At 35.7% G+C, this 14,349-nt stretch overlaps 1 protein-coding gene across 1 annotated transcript; it reads right to left on the reverse strand.

The window, feature by feature from the left end:
* Positions 1 to 200: 200 nt before the first annotated feature.
* On the reverse strand, positions 201 to 1,708 carry LOC145628038 (uncharacterized). Its single transcript, XM_081680368.1, has 3 exons — positions 1,228 to 1,708; positions 750 to 1,054; positions 201 to 653 (listed from the first exon to the last, which is right to left on the reverse strand). Exons 1-3 carry the CDS (start codon positions 1,706 to 1,708, stop codon positions 201 to 203), a joined length of 1,239 nt encoding a protein of 412 aa, XP_081536494.1.
* Between the last annotated feature and the right edge of the window lie 12,641 nt (positions 1,709 to 14,349).

Here is a 14,349-nt window from a genome sequence, read left to right on the forward strand (position 1 = left end):
TTTTATTTTTTTTTTTTTTGGCTGAGAAAAAATTCAATATTCTAACTACTGGTATATATTAAAGTTATTTTTCATTACATTGCCATCCATAGGTTGGGACTTCATCTGTTTTCAAAAAAAAAAAAAAAAAGAAGGTTGGGACTTCATCTAGCCAAAAGTCATTTTATTTTTTTTTACAAAGATCAACTCAAAAAAACAACCTAAAACAAGTAACTAATTAACTGACGTCTCTTAGCCGACGTAGCAAGATGGTGAGCAGGGAGGACACCATCCCGAGAGACCTTCTGAATAAGACACACTTGGAAAGAAGGGAGAATATCGCGGAGTTGTTGCTGAATCCAGAAAGTAGAGATGTCCTTGGACGAATTTCGCAAAGTAGAAATAGTTAACATACAATCAGTGCGAAGCAGAACACGAATGAACCCACGCTGAAGAGCCATGCGCAACCCAAAGAGACAAGCGAGCAACTCAGCTTGGAAGGCAGAGAGAGCAAAACAGGCTCGAGCAGCACCTCCTAAACTGACATTAGTATTTAAAGAGTAAAAGCACCAACCGATACCTGCTCTATAATCTTGGGAATCCCAAGCTCCATCCACAATAAGAGCAACAGTGGGCGAAATATCATCCTTCCCAATAAGATGGAAAGAGTGCACCTAAGAACCGAAACCAAGAGGAGGAGAGTGAACTAATGGAGAAAAATCTCTAGCAGCCAAACTGTGTTGATTCCAGTCTTGTGCAACTTGAAAAACCTGAAGCGGAGAGCAAGTCGCTTGTCTGAAACAGATGTTTTTACGAAGAATCCAGATGGCCCAAGTGAAAGACAAGATCGAGTCCAAACCTTCCCAGTCCTTTAAAGAAATAACGGAGGCGAGTAAGGAAATGAACCACTGCTGAAAGGAGATATCAGGAGCTGGAGGTCTAATACCCAAAGAACCACAAACCCAGAGCCGTTTAGTGAAGGAACAATGAAGAAAGAGGTGCTCAATAGACTCAGGGACCAAATGACAGAAGGAACAAGAAGGATCTACCGGGAGACCCTTAATTCTTAATTGAGCTGCCACAGGAAGAGCACAATGAAGGATTTTCCAAATAAAAAGCTTCCATTTAGGAAGAATAGGCAAGGCCCAAATCTTGTTCCAATCGAGAGGATGAATGGAAGGAATAGCTTGATGAACCACCCCGAATATTGAACTAACTAGGCGTAAGCAGACTTGGTGGAGAAAACACCATCCTTAGTGAATTTCCAGTAAACATAATCATCCATAGGCTGCGGAGGACGCTCAAGACTAAGGATCTTGGAAGCGATGGAAGATGGGAAAAAAGCATGAACTAAAGTGGAATCCCAAGCATTAGAGATGGGATCCAAAAGAGAAGACACAAGAGTCGGCTGAACCGATCCAGCAAGGGAGTCCTTAAAGTGCACAGGAGAGCCAGGCACCCAGGAATCCTGAAGAATAAGAACCAGAGAACCATTCCCAATCTTCCAACTTAGGCCAATTTTCAAATTTTGAAGACCATGGATAACACTTCTACAACCCCAGGAAGGCTTATAGATACGACCCTCAGAACGAAGGAGAAGGAGCGAGGGATATTTTGCTCGGAGAACTTGCGACACCAGAAGTTGCGGATTCTGAATAATACGCCAAGTCTGCTTGGTTAAAAGGGCAGAGTTGAAAAGACCCAGATGCCGAATACCCAAACCACCCATTCCTTTAGGTGTAAACAGGAGCGAAGAAGGAGCAAGAGCCAAACCTTTAGATTGATTTTTTTTTTTAGGAGCAGGAAGTCATTTAATTTCAAATATTTGCCTATTAAATGAAATTGGATTTTTTTTTAAGGAAATTAAAATGATATTGCCGGAGTATATATTATTAGAGAAGCTTTGCATGAGACCGAACTCACGATGGGCTTTTGTGTGAGACCGGACTCACTGTGAGCTTTTGCGTGAGACCAAAATCGTCGTGAGTCCAATATACAATAATATTATATACTAGTTTTGTGCCTCGTGCGATGCCCGGACAGTTTATTGAATTTTAAGATCAATTTTTAATCTATATATCAAATTTTAAAATATATTATTGATCAAAATTAGTTTTCTGCTTGATGCGATATCCGGATCGTTTATTGAATTTCAAGATAAATTTTAAATATATCTATCAAATTTTTAAATATATTATTGATACAAAATTAGTTAGGAATTATTGTGCTTTTGTGACGATTTACTATCTAGTAGCTTAGGCAGGCAATGACTAATAATAATGTTTGGTGGAAATGTTCGATTTAATACATTAAAAAAAATAAGCACAAAATAAATTAAATAAAATAAATGTTCAAAGCCCGTTGGGTTGACCCGAACCAAAAACTTTGGGCAAAGGTTGAACACTAATCCGAGATAACTCATGACCCGACCCTAATTGACGAGTCTACATATTAATAAAATTCTATTAGATTGTAAAGTATATTATTTTAACCGATTATTATATATTATAAATGTATGTTTTACGCTTTGAACTACTTCCTTTGCTCCAAAAAATAATATGATATAAAAAATATATTTATATGATAATTTTTTAGAATTATAATCTAAGGGTCTATTCTCTTAAGCTTATTTCCAGTTCAATTTAACTCCAATAAGTTCAGTTCAATTCAGTTCTCATCTTAATTTCCTTCTCTTATAAAAATATTCAGTTTGATTCAATTCATTTATGCTGTAATAAGTTCAGTTCAGCTCCAATAAGTTCAGATTAACTCAATTCAGTCAATCAAAACAGACCCTAACATTTTTTTAAGTAAAATTATAATTCTATTTGTACATCTGAAATATAAGTATTTTATCGAAAATAAAACTCTAAACTAACAATTTTATACTAAAATTCTATCCAAATAAAATTCTAAACTAACTTTTTTATCTTATGAAGTTTATTTAAATATATCCAACGTGGTACGACATTTGGCGAAAAGTTAAAACGCCAAGTGTCGCTGCCTCATGACCTGGCTAAAAGTTTAACTTTATATACTACATTCGTTAAATGTTATGTGCAAATTTAGAGGGGGTTGCGATTACCAAGGCAAAATTTAAAGGGCAAAGATTAGCTAATGCAATGGGAAGTAATTAAAGAAAGGAGATAGAGAAAATGGGACCACCTCACTTAAAAAAAGGTAGGGAAATCTGATTTTATTAGGAGGGAGAGAGAAAATGGGACCACCCCAGTATCCCACTTAAAAAGAGAGAGAGGAAATGGGATCATCCCACTTAATTATTCAAATCTGATTTTTTAAGTAAGGGTATATAAGTTCTTTAAGTTTTTTTGTTTACTAAAATAGGAAAGATAATGAAAAGTTGCACATAACATTGGTCATCCGTTTTTGACAAAAGTTGCACATAACATTTAATGGAAGTAGTATTCGTTATATGATATGATCTTAAAATAATATTCTAATATATTACATTAATATTCTAATATCTGACAATAATATTCTAATATACGACATTAATAATTCTCAATAGTAACCCCCAATAGGTGTAACACTGAAATGGTAACCTCCTTTTTTTTTTTTTATTTCACAAAATGACCCTAATTAAGACATTTATCCCAATTGTAACCTTATTTCATTAAATAGTTAATTAAAATTAACTATAGTTAAAAAAAAAGAAAAACACTTCAAAAAAAAAAAAAACAACCAAACAGCCTCCCACACCACTACCTCCACCAGTCAATCACCCTCCCCCCCCCCCTCACTGCCGGCATCCAGCAAAGCTTCTCCTGTAGGTAGAGAAACTGTAAAATCAGAAAAATAAAGATTGAAATGTGGGCCGAATTTATTTAATGTAGGTGAAAAGCTGTGACGTGTTTAGAACACTGTCTTAGAAGCAAAATTCACCCCGACTATGGTGCAATCGGAGATGGCGTTGCCCCCCAAGATTTAACACAGCGATCTCTCTTAATGTGCACTCAAAAAGAGAGATTAGGAACTCACAATATGCTCAGAACGAATTTTGAGGAAAACTGGAAGAATAGAGAGAAAGGAGAAAGTATTTTTGTGTGTTATCAAAAGCCACGAAAATCAGTTTTTATAGAGGAAGAAGATCGTAACTGATGGAGAAAATCAAGCCACAAAATAAATCGTGAGAGTAAAATCAGGGACAGTTACAAACGTTTAAAAAACTGAGTCAAAAGTCGTTGCGGGCTTCGTAACTGAACGATCTCATAAAACTGGAACGTCAGTTACGACTCGGCCCAAAAAGGTAGCCCCACCACACCGCGCACGTGCCACGAACACGAACACGAACCGAACCGGCCGGACGGCGGCGGCGGCGCGCGCGTGGGGATGCCTTTTTCTAGCCCACAACAATAGGGAAAGCACTTCAAACATCAAAACACAAACACACATATTTAAACCAAGTAAACCTTCCTTATCCCACCAATGTGGGACAAAGAGTTTTCCTCAAAAAATAAGAAACCTTCCTTTGCATTATTTCCAACAATCCCCCACAAATGCGAAGGAAAAAGATTTTAAAAACAAAACACCTGTTCTGAGCATTTCAATAGGTTTGATACTTAAGTACTGGTATCTTTCGATTGAACCAATACATAGTGAAAATTAGGCAACCCCTTGTTAAGCGAGTGAACGAATCTGGAACTTACTCAACTTAGAAGTTAGATCCTAATAACACATATCTTACCTTAAACCTTGTGAGTTCTGCGATAAAAATCAACCACCAATATTGGCCATTAAACTTGGGATGCTCATGAGTGCTTTAGAAAGACTGCCCAAGTCTTTCATAGAAGGTGGCCAGACCTTCACACCCATGTAGGTGATTTCATCAAGTCTATCACATAGACCACCCAAACCCTGGGATATGAAATCATTAAGAGCCTTTGCTCAACCTCACATTATCAAAGCGGTGAATTCATCAAGTCCATCTCATTAGGACCACCCAAATCCTGGGCTATGAATTCATTAAAAGCTAAAAGCTTAACCTTACTAAATGTACAAGTCATAGGAATGGGAAGTGTACAATTATGAGTCTTTCCATGGTTTCGTTAGTCCACATGAATCCTTGTGTGAACAAGGTCGGGTATCCACCATGAATTCCTCAACTAACGGGCTTTAGACCCATTCCCCTCGACGTATCAAGGACAAGTCTTTTATTTAGTCCTTTAGTTAATGGATCTGCTAGATTCCTCTCAGATCTTACATATTCCATAGTGATAACACCACTTACTATTAAAGTCCTCACAGACTCATGTCTCACATGAATGTGCCTCTTTTTTCCATTGTAAGCACTGTTTTTGGCAACACAAATAGCAGCCTGTGAATCACAATGTAAAGAAATAGGTGGAGCAGGTCGCCCCCACAATGGAATATCTTCTAATAAGTTTCTTAACCACTCCGCCTCTTGCCCGGCCAAGTCTAAAGCAATGAACTCAGACTCCATAGTTGACCGGGCAATACAAGTCTGTTTTGACGACTTCCAAGACACAGCTGCTCCACATAAAGTGAAAACATATCCACTGGTGGAACTTACTTCATCATTGTCAGACACCCAGTTTGCATCACAATATCCTTCTAACACAGTAGGAAAACCAACATAATGCAATCCCCAATCCATAGTGCCACGAAGATACCTTAATAGGCGTCTAAGAGCATTCCAATGTTCTCTATTAGGGTTGTGGGTATACCGACTAAGTCTACTAACTGCATAAGCTATGTCAGGTCGAGTGTAGTTCATTAGAAACATTAAACTCCCAATTATTTTAGCATACTCAGTTTGTGACACACTATTGCCATAATTCTTTTTTAAGTGAATGCTAGCATCATAAGGAGTTTTAACAGGCACAACATCATAACTGTTAAATTTCTTTAACACTTTTTTCACATAATGAGATTGAGACAAGGAGAAACCATTATTAGTTTTAGTAACTTTAACACCCAAAATAACATCAGTTTCACCTAAGTCTTTCATCTCAAACTGAGAGGAAAGAAATTCTTTAGTTTCATTAATAACATCAATATGTGTACCAAAAATCAACATATCATCTACATATAAGCAGACAATTACACAATCAGATCCAAACAATTTTGAGTACACGCACGTATCAGCACGGTTTGCTACAAACCCAAAACTGAGTATGGTTTTATGAAATTTTTCATACCACTGTTTTGGGGCTTGTTTTAATCCATACAAAGATTTCTTTAACTTACACACTTTTTGTTCCTGTCCAGGAACCACAAACCCTGGAGGTTGAACCATATAAATTTCCTCCTCTAAGTCGCCATTTAAAAAAGCAGTTTTTACATCCATTTGATGCACAATCAGATTATAGCTAGAAGCTAATGCAAGTAAAGCACGTATAGTGGCGATCTTAGTCACAGGTGAGTAAGTGTAAAAGAAATCAACACCAAATTTTTGTGTGAACCCTTTAATCACTAGTCTTGCTTTATACCTTTCAACAGTACCATCAAATCTAAGTTTTCTTTTAAAGATCCACTTACAACCAATGGCCTTACTACCTTTAGGTAAATCAACTAGTTCCCACGTATGATTGGACATGATGGACTCTATTTCACTATTAACAGCTTCTTTCCAAAAACTAGCATCAATTGAACTCATGGCCTCTTCAAATGTTTTAGGCTCATCATCAAACAAGTGATAACATACAGCAAGTTCATCTAATTCATCAACATCATTGAGTTCAGTTAAGAAAGCAGTCAAAAAATCAGGACCGAAGCTAGTCTCAGTTCTACGTCTCTTACTTTTCCTAGGTTGTACAACATCATCATTTTGAACAACAGGAGAAGGAACAGGCATAGAAGAGGGTGAAGAAGCAGGAATAGCCACATCATGAGATACATTGTTTTTCTTCAAAGGGAAAATATGTTCAAAGAATTCCGCATCTCTAGATTCACACATAGATTTATCATTTAAGCACATGAACCTATAAGCTGCACTATTTGCAGCATAACCAACAAATATAGCATCAAAGGTTTTCGGTCCAATGTTTTGCCTTTTAAAGGAAGGTAAGGCAACTTTAGCAAGACACCCCCACACTTTCAAATATTTAAGGTTAGATACATGGCCTTTCCACAGTTCATAGGGAGTTTTGTCAAGTTTTTTATGAGGTACTTTGTTCAACACATAAGTAGCAGAAAGAATAGCCTCCCCCCACATATTATCAGGCAAACCAGAACTAATCAACATGGCATTCATCATCTCTTTAAGAGTTCTATTTTTCCTTTCAGCAATGCCATTTTGTTGGGGAGTGTAGGGAGCAGAAAGTTCATGGATAATTCCATTTTTCTCACAAAGTCCTTTTAAAAAGGTTGTTCCATACTCTCCCCCCCTGTCTGACCTAAGTCTTTTAATCTTACGGTCCAATTGGTTCTCAACTTCTGCCTTATAAATTAAAAACATGTTTTCGGCCTCATCTTTGGTCCTTAACAAATACACTTTGGTATATCTGGAATGGTCATCAACAAAGGTAATATAATACCGTTTGCCGCCTCTGCTTACGGTATTCTTAAAGTCAGCTAAGTCCGTGTGAACCAATTCAAGCAATTCAGTTTGTCTACTAATTACAGGTTTGAATGGTTTCTTGGAATGTTTAGCTTCAACACATATTTCGCATTTATGACCATTATGGACAAGACTAGGAATTAAAGACATGTTTTGCAAGCGTTTCATAGAACCATAATTTACATGTCCTAATCTAGCATGCCAAGTATCAAAATTCTCAACAATATAAGCAGAAGTAGAAGCTTTATTAGTAGAATCAGCAACTAATACAATTTCTAAGATAAATAACCCACCAAACAGATATCCCTTGCCCACAAATTCCCCATTACGAGATAAAACTAACTTATCACCTTCAAAAACAAGTTTCACACCAGCCTTGTTAAGAAGTGCACTAGAAATTAAATTCCTACGAAGGGAAGGGACATACAATACATTTTGCAAAGACAAAGATTTTCCAGAATTTAACTTAAGGAGAATTTTTCCTTTACCGAGCACTTCAGAACTGCTGGAATTCCCCATGTAAACTTGGTCAGCATTCATAAATTCTGTAAAATCAGAAAAAAGATCTTTGTCAGAACAAAAATGTTTGGTGGCTCCTGTGTCTACTACCCATTCTGCTTTGTTGCCAACAAGGTTAATTTCTGAAACTACTGCAGCAATAACTTCATCTGTCTCTTCTGCAATGTGGGCTTGGATCTTGTTCTGATCTGATTTCTGCCCATTGTTGGTTGCATCTTTGCGGTTGTAGCATTGCCATGCCTTGTGGCCTTGCTTTCCACAGACATAGCAGCCACCATTGCTCTTTTCTGCCTTGTTGTTTTTCTTGAAATTGTTGTTCTTTTTGTTTTGAACTCCAAGGGGTTTCTGATTTTGGTTCTTCTTGGAATTTGCAGCAGCTTTGTTTTGTTTGTTAAACCTGTCATGTTTTGGAACAGAAGATTCCACAATGTTAGCTTTAACAGAAAGTTCATAAGAGGAAGAATCCTTATCCTTAAGGCGATTGGCTTCTTCAATCTTCATATGACCAACGAGCTCCTCAAGAGACATATCCTTCTTCTTGTGTTTGAGATGGTTGCAGTAGTTAGACCACGAATCAGGCAGCTTCTCGATCAGAACATTGGCTTGCAGCACCTCGCACATCTTCATATCCTCGGCAAGAATGTCAGCAACCAGATTCTCGTACTCATGAACTTGCTCCATGATCGGCTTGTCATCAACAATCTGGAACTTCAGCCACTGTCCCGTTGCATACTTCTTCTTTCCCGCATCATCATTCCCATACTTCTTCTCAAGAGTCTCCCAAACAGATTTAGCAGATTTGTTGGTGATGAAGAGATCGAACAGAGGATTGGACATGTGGCTGAGAAGGTGGCCACGGACGAACTTGTTGTGCTTCTCATACTTCGCGATCTGTTCTTGAAGGGCAGAGGAGGCTTGAGCAGAACCAGCTTCAGAGGTTGTTGTAGTTGGGCGAACTGGACAGTCTTGGAGGAGGACATAATCAACCTCCAATTGTTAAAAAAAGATCAGCAATTTCTGAGACCAGCGTTTGTAATTGGTGCCATCAAGAGGTTCGAGTTTAGAGAGATCGGGAAGGGTTTTAGCAATTGAAAATTCCATGACCTGAAATTACAGTAGGAAATTTTGCTTCTAACTTGTAGGTAGAGAGACTGTAAAATCAGAAAAATAAAGATTGAAATGTGGGCCGAATTTATTTAATGTAGGTGAAAAGTTGTGACGTGTTTAGAACACTGTCTTAGAAGCAAAATTCACCCCGACTATGGTGCAATCGGAGATGGTGTTGCCCCCCAAGATTTAACACAGCGATCTCTCTTAATGTGCACTCAAAAAGAGAGATTAAGAACTCACAATATGCTCCGAACGAATTTTGAGGAAAACTGGAAGAATAGAGAGAAAGGAGAAAGTATTTTTGTGTGTTATCAAAAGCCACGAAAATCAATTTTTATAGAGGAATAAGATCGTAACTGATGGAGAAAATCAAGCCACAAAATAAATCGTGAGAGTAAAATCAGGGACAGTTACAAACGTTTAAAAAACTGAGTCAAAAGTCGTTGCGGGCTTCGTAACTGAACGATCTCATAAAACTGGAACGTCAATTACGACTCGGCCCAAAAAGGTAGCCCCACCGCGCACGTGCCACGAACACGAACCGAACCGGCCGGACGGCGGCGCGCGCGTGGGGATGCCCCTTTCTAGCCCACAACAATAGGGAAAGCACTTCAAACATCAAAACACAAACACACATATTTAAACCAAGTAAACCTTCCTTATCCCACCAATGTGGGACAAAGAGTTTTCCTCAAAAAATAAGAAACCTTCCTTTGCATTATTTCCAACATCTCCAACATCGCCCAATCTTCCCCCAATTGTCGGTGACCCTAAACCGTCGGAGCACCGGCGTCCAAAGTTCCAAAATCAAAACCCCCTAAATACCCTCCCCCGAAAAAACTCAACTCTCTTTCTCCAATCTCCTTTGAAACAGGAAAACTTGAGCAACCCATCAATGGCAGGATTCACTAGATTCTCCTTCACCAACACTTCTTCAATCTCCTCTTCTTCCTCTCCCCATATTATCTCTCCCCTTCTGTCTCTCCCTTTGACGTGTTGCTAACCCTTAAACGGAACGACAATCGAAGTCGGGGGGTTCTGTGCGCGCGGTGGTTGAGGTTGGGGGGTTTCATGCGCACGGTGGTTGAGGTCGAAGGGTTCTCGGCACACGGTGGTCAGGGTTTGGATTAGGGTCGGATTTGGTGGTGGATGAGTGACGGTGAGGGTGGATGTTGGGGAGGTGTTCATTGGGTTTGTTAGTGGTGGTAATTTATTTCTTTCTTTTTTAAAAAAAAAATTAAGTATTTCTTTTACTCTGTATTTTTTTTATTTCAAAAAAAAAAACTAATCATAGTTAATTTTAACTAACCATTTATTGAAATAACATTATTAGTGGGATGAATTCTTTATTAAGGTAATTTTGTATAATAAAAATTAAATAGGGTTACCATTTCAGTGTTACACAAGTTGGGGCTTACAATTGAGAATTTCCCATAATTTAATATTAGAATATTAATGTCATATATTACAATATTATTGTCAGATATTAGATAATTATTGTCACATATATTCGACTCACCGTGTGTAACACCCTAGAAATTTCTTTCTTTTAAAATACATGTTTTGCCCTGTTTAAAACTTTTAAATAGGAATATCTAAGACATTACCGCCACAGTGATAACGGTTAAGACAACTATCAAAGACACACAACGGAAGACTAATTTCAAAACGTTTCAAACCAAGTCAACATTGAAAATCAAACAACGAAAGTAAAGTAAAACCAAAGTCAAACGAAGTAAAATAAAGTCAACCTACAACTTGGAACCATTGTAGGCCCTTATTAAAACAAAACCGAAATTCAAAACCCTTTTTTTTAGTCACATATAATAAATAAATAAAGCAATAACACATTCATATACTTATGGAAACTAGCATGATTCGCTCTTTACTCATGCCCATTCATGAATATGCTTCATCACCTGAAAAGCTTATCTCTACTTGTTTCTACTACTCTCCATTAAAAATGGGTCATCATAGGGCCAAGATAAAGACAAGGCCAACTTACACACAAAACACACAATCAGCAAAGCTGAGTACATAAGCGTATTAACACACTAACATACGATTTCCTATCAACACACAACTTACCTCGTTGCACCTGTTTTTCAAGCATACAACATTCAATAAAAGTTCTCACTAGACACTACATAATTTATTTAATGTTGACTACACATCAAATGAGTTTCCCACTCAACCTCCCCCAAATAAATTTAAGGATACTGACATGGGAGCTAACAATTCCAGCATCAATAACCACTCGTAAGTGGCGGAATTCCTGCGCATAATAATAATAAAAGAAATGTATAGCGTCATGTACTCCAGTAGAAGTTATGCTCAAATATAAAGTCACATAACTCCCCACCCACATATGTTCATACTCAAGGTGTATACGTTCCAAGAGTTTTAGTGCGTAATCTCTTTCACTTTACGTTATTTACAGATTATGAAACTTGGTGATAACTCTCAAACCATAATCATTCAATCAACAATAATTATTCAAACAATCAAATATACCAATTTAATTTTTGAATAATTAGTGACCATATAATATTTAATGTTGAATCCTTTTAAATTCTACCTCGGTGCCAATGACACCTTAAACGCATAAAGCGCCACAAATCTTATCCCTCGGTGTTAAAAACACCTTAAGTGCATTAAGGCACCAACATACAATTTATTCCTCGTGTACATAGACACTTATATAGCTATTTCCTCATGCTTATAGCATCAATAAAAATTATATGAACCATAATAAAATTCCTTTTCAATATTCCAAACCAAATTAAACATTTAGTTTAATTAATCATGCTCTCTAACATGCCATAAATAAATATGTGGTTCATAAATAATATTCCAAACTATTAATTTCCATTCATTAATCCATCACAAATAAATCATGCTTCATAATCCAATCACTAATAACATCCAAATCACAACTTCCAATCCAAACCTAGCATGATACTACTTGTAATCAATCAAACACATTTAGCATGATATTATGTTAACATAATTATGCTAAGTACGCAAACGTAGGTCCACCAACACCACAAGCAAGGTTGAACTTGACCTTGCAATTTCTAACAACTAGAGCAAAACTGCCCAACAAGACCCCAAAGACAACACTTCTTTACCCTCCATAAGAGGTACTACCAATTGAAGCCCCAACACAGGCCAAAACATCAAAACCAAAAGACTCCTTAAACAAAGGCAGAAAGCCCAAACAACAAGAGCAAGCTACCTAAGTTGAACAAGATAAAGAAGTGTCGTGGGTATACCTACTTATAATTACATTTCTTGATCAATGTAATGCTTGTTTTCTATTTTTAGTTTTAGCCTAGCTAAGTTTTAACTATGAGTATACATACCACGTAGAGCAAGAGACTTTTATTAATTTTAATCATTGGTGGTGTGTTTAGGGGTGCTCATCGAGCGAGTCGATCACGAGTTAAGCGGTGCTCGACTTCATACGAAAACTTTTTTCATGTGCTCAAATCATGCTCGTTAATGTTTCAAGATAACAAAACCTACTCGACTCGTGCTCGTTAAAGTTTCGAATCGAGTCGAGTAGCTCACGATCTGCTCGTTAAAGTTTTGACCCTGCTAAAATTCTAGGCCTTTATTGTTTTTTTTTCACTTTATATAGTTTTCTTTTATTTAATTTATTTAATTTTAGAGATTTACTCTTTCTTTTTTGATAATACAAATTAACTCTTATTAAGTGTCAAATTTGTTCATAGTAATAATTTTGTTTGTAATTTCTATTAGAGCTTAACTGAATTGAATTGAATTGAAATGAATATTTTATGAGAGAAGAAAATTAGAAGATGAATTGAGCTGAATTGAACTTATTTGAGCTGAACTGAACTGAAAATAATCTGATGAGAACATGACCTTCCTTTGAAACATTTTATAATTTTTTTTTCTTTTTGAAATATTGTGGGTCACAAGATCAAATCTAACATGGAGTATATATATATATATATATATATATATATATATATATATATATATATATATATATATATATATGTATTTTGACAAATGGTATATGAATTATTTTGTTGTTAACTATCCATAAACAATAATAAAAAAAATAATAAATAATTCAAAGAAACAATCAATGCCTTATTAATGTTCAACATATACACACGTTTTTGTAAAGGTAATTAAATAATGAAGAATAAGAAAGAAAAGGACTTTACTCATTACAATAAATAATCCTCCAACTACAAACCTCAAATCTATCCTTGCAATTCTACAATTTTTATTCTCAAAAAGTTAAATTAATTATGCATAAAGATCTAAGGAATAATTTCTTTTGTAGTATATATCCACATCTACCTCCAGGTAAAATGAAATAATTTTCCCCTTTTGATCTCCTTGTAGATTCTAGTACGCAAACTTAATAAGTGTAACTATATGACTTTTGGATGCATTTAGACTTGTTCTCTTTCGCTTAATTTCAGTTCAATTCAGTTCACTTTCTAATTTCCTTCTTTCATAAACAATTCAGTTCAACTTAGTTTAGTTCAGATTAGAACAGGCCCGACATTCCATCTATGAAATCATGAGGTAATCAAAATAAAATAAAATAAAAATTTATACAAAAGATAAATCCTCTATTTTATTTTATTTTATTAGTTTAAGCGCAATATCTTTCATTTCATGTTTACCCGCCAATGCTTAGCTTTAGTTACTTATTAAGTTACATAAAAAAAAAAAAAAAAAGTTTCAATTACTTATATATTTTTTCTCTCTAATTATCGATATGTAAAAATCTAAAACTTTAATAATTTGAGATTGAAATGGGAAAAATCTAACAAGGATACACATGATTATAAATTTCATTAAGGATAAATCATTATTGAGAATTATAACATATTGTGTTAATAGTGCAAAAGTCAAATCATTGCAACTAAAAAAAAACATACGTAGTATTAATTATAAAATATGATATTTGAATAGAAAAAATTCATTCTAATACAGTTTAAATAGATGAGGTTGAAATTTCTGTAAATTGATTTCCATAATTTAGAAAAAGAAATCCCAATCTTTAATGAGTAATTTAGGTTTAGTTTGTTTCATCTTATATTAACATTTTTTTAGAAAAAAATAATTTAATATAAATAAGTTTACACTAAATAAGTTCAGACAAAATTAGTTCAAACAAATAAGTTTAGATAAAATAAGTTCAAAATTTC

The sequence above is a fragment of the Chenopodium album genome, chromosome 4 (assembly GCF_948465745.1).
Source record: "Chenopodium album chromosome 4, dcCheAlbu1.1, whole genome shotgun sequence".
NCBI classification, from domain to species: domain Eukaryota; kingdom Viridiplantae; phylum Streptophyta; class Magnoliopsida; order Caryophyllales; family Amaranthaceae; genus Chenopodium; species Chenopodium album.